Source organism: Asparagus officinalis, chromosome 1 (assembly GCF_001876935.1).
Source record: "Asparagus officinalis chromosome 1, Aspof.V1, whole genome shotgun sequence".
NCBI lineage: Eukaryota > Viridiplantae > Streptophyta > Magnoliopsida > Asparagales > Asparagaceae > Asparagus > Asparagus officinalis.
The window spans coordinates 29,964,876-29,973,545 of record NC_033794.1 but is presented as its reverse complement, the minus strand read 5'-3'; the positions used below and the strand labels follow the sequence as shown (position 1 = coordinate 29,973,545).

Sequence of the window (8,670 nt, the reverse complement as noted above, 5' to 3'; positions counted from 1 at the left end):
AGCTACTGATTTCGCTTGGTCGATTTCAGAGCTTCAAACGAATACTTCCTTGGTGAAGTAGGAGCTCCGTTAATTTTTCGACAACCGGATCTGATCCGTAGGCGGTCCACGGATATCGATGTCCCCAGCACAGGTAAAGATCCCGCACAAGCAGAAGACCGATAAACGATCTCTCTGTGTTTGTTTGATAAAGTTGTAAACTTTTTATTTTTATTGTGTAAGGAGATCTTATAAAAAGATCAACTTTTTTATTTTATTTGAGTTTATTGTAACAACCAAAGTTATAATGAGTTCAATAACAATGAAAACAGCAACTTTTGAACCAAACATAAATGTAATGCCTTTTATTTTTATTTTTTTTGCTTGCAAGTGTGATGTTTTCTTTTGTGATGTTAAATGTAATCTTTTGTTGAATTTATGAAAGTAATATTTTAATTTGATTTAGCATTTAATTTTTATATTTTTATTTTATTCATAAAATATATTATTATAATTAATTATATGTATTATATAATTATATAATTATATAATTTGCTAAATATTTAAAATTTTAAAAAATATTAAAAGATAAGAATAATAAAAGGAATATTCTTTTTGGTGTAACATTTGGTGTAATGGGTTGGAGATGGAATAGTGATTTAGTGTAAAAACTACATCAACTTGGTGTAAAAACTACACCATTTTGAGTTTTATGGTTGAAAATGCTCTTAGGAAAGTGGTCAAAGATATACTTGGAGAATCTAAAGATTATAGATTAGACGGTAATGAGAGTTGGTCGTAGAATGAGAGTGTGCAAAAGATTATTAGAAAGACAAAAACTTTATATAAAGAGTGGCAAAAGTGTAGAAGTAGGAAAAACTTAGAAAAATATAAACTAGTAAAGAAGAAAGCAAAAAGATCAGTTAGTGAGAAAAAATACAAAGCTTATGAAATTTTTTATAAGAAGTTAGAATCTAAGGAGGGAGAGAAAGATATATATAAGCTTGCTAAGATTAGAGAAAGGAAGAGTAGAGATTTAGGTAATATTAGGTGTATTAAAAGTGAGGATCAAAGAGTTCTAGTGACCGACAGGGAAATAAAAAAGAGGTAGAGGGGTTACTTTTATCAATTGTTTAATGATAACCAAACAAGTGAGCAAAATAGATATTATGATCATATAGTGAATGATAGGAACTATATATATTATCGTAAAATTAGGATTAGCAAGGTTATAAAGATGCTCTAAAGAAAATAAAAAATAGATAAGCCGTAGGACCGGATGATATCCCTATTGAAGTTTGGAAATGTCTTGGAGATATAGGCTTAGAATGGTTAATTAAACTATTTAATAAGATTATCAAGATGAAGAGAATGTCGGATGAGTGGAGGATTAGTATTTTGATACCGATATATAAGAATAAAGAAGATATACAAAGTTGCTCAAATTATTAAGGTATAAAACTCATGAGTCATACTATGAAATCTTGGGAGATGGTAATTGAGCAAAGGTTAAGAAAAGAGACATGTATATCAAAAATCAATTTGGTTTTATGCTCGGGAGATCAACTATAGAACCTATATATATTTTGAGATGATTGATGGAGAGATATAGAGAGAAGAGAAAGAATCTCTATATGGTTTTTATCGATTTAGAAAAAGTTTATGATAGAGTAGAGATATTGAGAGAAGAGAAAGGATATCTATATGGTTTTTATCGATTTAGAAAAGTTTATGACAGAGTGTCTATAGAGGTAATGTGGTGGGTGTTAGAAAAGAAATATGTATCTAATATATATATATATATATATATATATATTGATATAATTAAAGATATGCATGATAGAGTAACAACTAATAAAGGAGAGACTAAACCATTTCCTATTACCATAGGTTTACATCAAGGGTCAGCTTTAAGTCCTTATATCTTTGCATTAGTTATGGACCAACTTACTGAGCATATTTAGGATGAAATCTCATGGTGTATATTATTTACTGATGATATAATATTAGTTAGTGAAACTAAAAGAGGTATTATTTTTAAAGTAGAAAGATGAAGACAAACTCTTAAGTCTAAATGTTTTAGAATTAGTAGAACAAAAATGGAATATATGGAATGCATTTTTAGTAAAAGTACGAAAGAAAGAGAGCCTATGGTACATATTGATGGCCATGAAATACCTAAAACTAATCATTTTCGCTATTTAGGATCCGTCATTAGGCATGATGGTGAGATAGAGGATGATGTTGTGCATCGAATTAAATCGGGATGGTTGAAATGGAGGAGTGCTTCGGGAGTCTTATGTGATCGTAGAATACTAATAAAACTAAAGTAAAAATTCTATAGGACGGTTATAAGACCAATTATACTTTATGGATCAGAATGTTGGACAATTAAAAAATAACATGTTCAAAAAATGAGTGTAACAGAAATAAGAATGTTGTGATGGTCTTATGGGTATACATTAAAAGACATGATAAGAAATGAGTGCATCTGTAGTAAATTAGAGGTTGCGTCTATTGAGGATAAAATGAGAGAGAATAGATTATAATGGTTTGGTCATATATAAAGGAGACTCCTTAGTGCACTGGTTAGGATAAATGATAATATTAGAGTTAATGGGACTAGGAGATCTAGAGGTCGACCTAGAATGACTTGGTCAGAAGCAATTAAGAAGAATATGATTAAGACTAACGTAACGGAGGAAGACCCGTAACAGAATAGAATGGAAAAATAGGATTCATGTAACTGACCCCAAACATTTGGGATAAATGTTTGGTTGTTGTTGTTGGTACAAGACAAAACAGAATTTCATGCTAACACATGAAGTTCAATAATATTTGCATTTTATTAACAAGGCAGATGATTATAGTCTTCAAATGACCCATATCACAGATGGACCCATTGAAGTTCTATTTGTTCTAAGAGACTCTTAGGGTGAATATTTTTTGACTCTTAAAAGAGTTTAAAACTCTTTACGGCCCACAAAATTGCTAACTTTTTTTGACTCTTTTAAATAGTCGAAAAAGTTCAGCAAGAGATCTATTGGACAAATAGTGGAGATGTTCTATCTTCCCAAATAAAATTGTAGGGAATCTATCCGCAATTAGACAATACGAAAGGGGTCTATTCTAAAATAGCCTGATTATTTTACCTAACGTTATATTAATTAGTTCATTAAAAGGAACATATAATGTAGGTTTGAGAAGGGGACGCATAGTTGATAGTTTTCATTGGGCTAAATACCCATATTGGTATTTTAATTCAACCTTATTTGCCAAGAAGGTATTTTAAATAAAAAAATCGGCGTTAAGGCATTTTAATTGATTAAAATTACCAATTAGGTCCTTTTTCTCGTCGGCGACCACTTTTCCGGTGAGAACTCGTCACGTGCGTGACACGTGATGACTTAATCTGTATAAATATCCATATTGGTATTTTAATTCAACTCAATTTGGCAAGAAGGTATTTTAAATAAAAAATTGGCGTTAAGGCATTTTAATTGATTAAAATTACCAATTAGGTCTTTTTGCTCGTCGGCGACCACTTTTCCGGCGAGAACTGGTCACGTGCATTTTAATTCAACCGGTTTTCTGACGTGGTAGTGGCAGGAAGAATAAGAGTCGATGCATTTTAAAATCCCCCATTTCTAAAATTGGTAAAAAAAATTAGCGAAAAATTAGTGGAGAAATTACCGTATAAATAGAACCTCTTTCTCTTGCATCGATCCATGGCCGCGCCGGCGGCAATCTAGTCTGCAGTGATCTTCGTCTTCTCACTCTCTTCTCTCCGAATTCCCATGGCGTTTTCTTCTAGAAGTTCCTGGAATCGGGGGTTTTTGGCTGCTTCTGTTAGCGGTAAAGGTAAGATAATTGAGTTGGATCTGAGATCTGGAGTGAATGCGTGGAAGTTTGATCTTTGTTTTGAAATTTTTAGGGTTCAGGTTGGTTCGTTTTGGACTTAAATTGTGATTAAGCCACATCAGCAGCTAAAACCGAGCCACATCAGCAAACCGAGCCACATCATCAGCTAAAACACAGATTAAGTCATCACGTGCCACACACGTGACGAGTTCTCACCGGAAAAGTGGTCGCCGACGAGAAAAAAACCTAATTGATAATTTTAATCAATTAAAATGTTTTAATGCCGATTTTTTATTTAAAATACTTTCTTGGCAAATGGGGTTGAATTAAAATACCAATATGGGTATTTATACAAATTAAGTCATCACGTGCCACGCACGTGACGAGTTCTCGTCGGAAAAGTGGTCGCCGACGAGAAAAATGACCTAATTGGTAATTTTAATCAATTAAAATGCCTTAACGCTGATTTTTTTATTTAAAATACCTTCTTGACAAATGGGGTTGAATTAAAATACCAATATGGGTATTTAGCCGTTTTCATTGCCTTTCAAATTTGCACATGAATTTCGTTCTTTTTTTGCATTGGTTGGGTGGGGTGGGGTGGGGGGGGATTACATATAGTCTCTCACCAGTGGTCACGTGCGTGGCCCCAAAAACAATTTAGGGAACAAAACTGCCCGGAATAAAAATCGAGAAAGACATAAATCAATCAAAAAATTCCCAACGGCTACTTTTTTAAACGGCTACTCTTCCAACGGTCACTTTTTTCCAAAACAAAAACACGCCAAAGTCCCCTCCATCTCCTTCTCTCATTCTCCTCTCGCTTCTCCATCTCCTCTCTCTAATTCTCCTTCAGATCAGAGAGCCCAAAACTCAGTTTAATTAGTTCCTAAGTCATATAACAAAATGTTGCATCAAGATCTTTGGAGCATCAATGCTCCAACTTCAATCAGGCCATCAAAATCTGCCCCTTGCTCTCCAATCAAACCAATGCCAATGCCTCGATCATCGTCTGAATCCTTTCATGTGGCCTTCAAAGTCCCCGTTGGTGACACCCCCTATGTCAGGGCAAAAAGAGTTCAGGTGATCTTTTTTTTCTGGGGTTTTCCAAGGTCTTTTTCTTTATTTTTTTTCCCCTGTAGCAATTTTGTGACGTTGGTCATCTGTCAGTTGGTTGATAAGGATCCAGAGAGAGCAATTGCTCTGTTTTGGGCCGCAATCAATGCTGGAGACAGAGTTGACAGTGCTCTCAAAGACATGGCCATTGTTATGAAGCAACAGAATAGAGCTGAAGAAGCCATTGAAGCTATCAAATCCTTGAGACATCGATGTACCGATCAAGCACAAGAATCATTAGACAACATTCTTCTAGATCTCTACAAGGTTTCTTTCTTCTTCTTCTTCTTTTCTCTTCGTCAAACTCAATGTTTTTGTTAGAATTTAAAGTTATAATCCATAGCCCTCACTGTAACTTCCGAGTTTTAAATGTGGCAAAAGGTTTATTCGACTAGATCAAAACTCCGAAGTTATGGTGAGAGTGAACTATAATTTTGTAGTCTAATACTTTTTTTAAAAAACCCGCTTTAAATTCATGACCGGTACAATTTGATCCCGATGCTACGCCAAATGTGCTTTCCACCGCATCAAAGTACAGGTTACTTGTTGTATTTAATATTCTAACAGTTTCTAATGAATAATGTGAAACAGAGATGTGGGAGGTTGGATGATCAAATAGGACTATTGAGGCGTAAATTGCAGTTGATTCAACAAGGCCTTGCTTTCAATGGGAAGAGAACCAAGACCGCTAGGTCTCAAGGGAAAAAGTTTCAAGTCTCGGTGGAACAAGAAGCAACAAGATTACTTGTAAAACTCTAAACGTTTTTTAATTTTTCCATAACCCATTAGTCCCCATTTCTGATTTTTTTTTAACAAACATTTTGATTCCAGGGGAATTTGGGCTGGGCTTTAATGCAAAAAGAGAATTACAAAGAAGCAGAGGAGGCTTACAGAAGAGCTCTCATCATAGGACCAGACAACAACAAGATGTGCAATCTGGGAATTTGTTTGATGAAACAAGGGAGAATCAATGAAGCCAAAGAGACCCTCAGACAAGTGAAATCAGCTAGCATCAATGGGCTCAGAGGCACAGATTCTCACCTCAAAGCTTACGAGAGAGCCCAAGAGATGCTCAGAGATCTTGAGTCCAAGGTTTTAGGAAACAATCAGAGCTGGCTCTTTGATGCATTCATTGGTTCTTCATTGATATGGAAGCCTCAGCCTTGTACTGAATTCCCTATGAATCGAAACGCTGAAAATGATAAGTTTGCTAATGAGAACGTTGTTGGTATCGGTAGGAGCAATTCTCTCAACATTGATGCACCTCCATTCTATTCTTCAAGAATGCTGAAGGATTGTAATGATCCAATGGGGAACTTGAAGAGGACAAGATCGGGGAATATTTTTGCAGAGAAATGGAGCAAACAAGGGGAGATTGTTGTGAACAAGAGGAGATCTCTTTCATTTGAGGAAGGAAGGGAGAAATGGCCCGAGTTGCCCGATACTAACGCTTTCGACGAGGCAATAATGGCAGCGGTCTTGGCGCCGGTTCTTGAAGATGAGAGCTTCGATAGGAGGAGGGATCAGAGTTTGGTAATGGATGGAGGGCAAATAGGGAAGAGGCTGAGGGTTTTTGAGGACATCACTCTTGCAATGAATAACTCTCCAAAGGCAAAGGACATTATTACTCTTGCAATGAACAATTCTCCGAAGGCAAAGATCTTGGTCTGATGATGAATGGTGGTGGTTGTTATTATGACTTTTTTCAGTTTGAGTTGTTGGGTTAGTAGTAATAGAAGTAGGAGGAGAAGAAGAAGAAGGAAGGAGATGAACTTTTTCTCCTTGTTTTCTTTTATTTATTTTAAGTGATTATTCTTAAGGGAGGAGAGAGGGGTACGATGGTATTTTGTTTTGTTAATTTAATTTGTAGAGGGGAGAGGGATGATGGTATTTGTAGAGGGGAGAGAGCTCTCTGACTGAACAAGCCACAGAGTATGGGATTTGTTAACACAACTGCTAATAATGTTATTAAATTAATTCACTTTCTCATATTTCACTTGGTGTTTTCCCCCTAATTTATGTTCTTCTATTGATTTGAATTTTAATTTGACGTGTCTTAAATAACCTGATGGACATTCGTAGACCACCATTCTAGCCAATAAGTTGAATTGAATAATTTACTGCTATTTTATGAGATAATGTGATAAAGTCTGATTTGACCTCCTTCGAGTACACTTGTATTCTAAGATGAAAACATTGTTTGTTAATCACAAGTCTCCCAAACATGATTTTTTGCAACATGATTACAAACAAGTCACAGGGAAGCAGAAAACAAATTTTAAAAGCCTGGAACGAAAATATACGAAAGCCTGGAACGAAAAGATACGAAGTTGCAAGATCAATACCACAAAAATATGAAGTTGCAAAAAAATTATCACAAAAAGTTGACAATGTTTTGTAAAATTAACATACCCACATATATTTCAGCATGTAGAGAAATTAGAGTAATTATGCTTATTAGGAACGCGATCATAGATTGTACAGAATAAAATTGAGTATATCAACAACCAACAACTTTACACTGAGATCTCTTCTCTACATGAGTACATTTTGAAAATATCACATAATGCACAACATACAACAAGACAAAAATAAATAAATAAAAAAAGAAAGAGAGAAAGAACCCCCTCCATTCCTTTGTCTCCCCCTCCATTCCTTTGTCTGGAAGTAGTAGCCCATCACTCATCTTGCTATACTGCTTATCATTTTGTATGACATAATAATTCATCCTTATAGTTTGCTGTACTTCATGATTTTAAGAAGGCCTCCACTGCATTTCAATCTGAATTCGACCATTTCTTGAATCGATAAGGTGATACTTCTCGTTGATCCGTTTGTTGTTAATGACGTCTGCTAGGCTGATAATGACATAACCCAAAATTTCCTGAATAGGGGAAATGATGAGATTAGACATTGAGTAACTGCCATATATAATAAGTCTAATTCTATGTTGAATGTCAACTTGGGATGAACCTTCTCAAGCAAAATATTTATACAAAAAAGTGATTTCTGGCATTCACCTAGCTTCTATTTTCAGATCAAATCTATATAGCTGAAATTGCAACTGAGATTAAAATTTGTATATTACGCAGATGAATACATTACCAACACCCACAATGGAAAATTTCAATCCTTTTCTTTGATGTGGACTGCATAATACATCACTAGAAAACAAATATATCGCATAGAACAAGTGTTTATGTTGAGGTGACATAGTATATATTACTATTAAGTTACAAAAATGTGAATTCTTTTCTCCCAAATTGTCATTTGTCATTTGTATTCTTCCTGTTAAGTTGCAGTTATTAAATCCTCTTTTTTTTTTGTTTCAATTACAGTTATTAACTCCTGAATAACTGTGTTTCATACATTCTTAACAGAGAAAACAATTCAAATGGTTTTTATCATATTAGACCCCCAAATCTTTTTAATTGTATAATAGAGCCCCAAATCCTTTTTATTTGTGTATCCCTCAAAATCTTTTTTATATTGCTATTAGACTGAAAAAGACTTTTTTAATTATATAATAGACCCCCAAAATCTTTTTTATTATATTAATGCCCTTATCAGTTAGGTTTTACTCCGCTATTTCACCATTTGCCATTCCCAATCTCTCTCTCGTCCCTCGTCTTTCCCAGTCTATGTTTTCTTTTAATTTTCCCAACCCCAACCTATCTTTTCTTCATCAAGGACATTACAGTCCAAAGAAAAAAT

The 8,670-nt window shown here is 34.5% G+C and overlaps 1 protein-coding gene across 1 annotated transcript; it reads left to right on the top strand.

Moving 5' to 3' along the window:
- LOC109822218 (protein POLLENLESS 3-LIKE 2) lies at positions 4,641 to 6,952 on the top strand. The gene is made up of 4 exons (XM_020388389.1): positions 4,641 to 4,923; positions 5,011 to 5,223; positions 5,548 to 5,703; positions 5,788 to 6,952. Exons 1-4 carry the CDS (start codon positions 4,747 to 4,749, stop codon positions 6,625 to 6,627), a joined length of 1,386 nt encoding a protein of 461 aa, XP_020243978.1. The 5' UTR covers positions 4,641 to 4,746; the 3' UTR covers positions 6,628 to 6,952.

Excerpts from the sequence above, each read along its gene's own strand:
- LOC109822218 (XM_020388389.1), top strand. The coding sequence starts at position 4,747 with ATGTTGCATCAAGATCTTTGGAGCATCAATGCTCCAACTTCAATCAGG. Across the intron at positions 4,924-5,010 it reads TCAGGGCAAAAAGAGTTCAG|TTGGTTGATAAGGATCCAGA; the intron begins GTGATCTTTTTT and ends GTCATCTGTCAG. Across the intron at positions 5,704-5,787 it reads AAGAAGCAACAAGATTACTT|GGGAATTTGGGCTGGGCTTT; the intron begins GTAAAACTCTAA and ends TTTTGATTCCAG.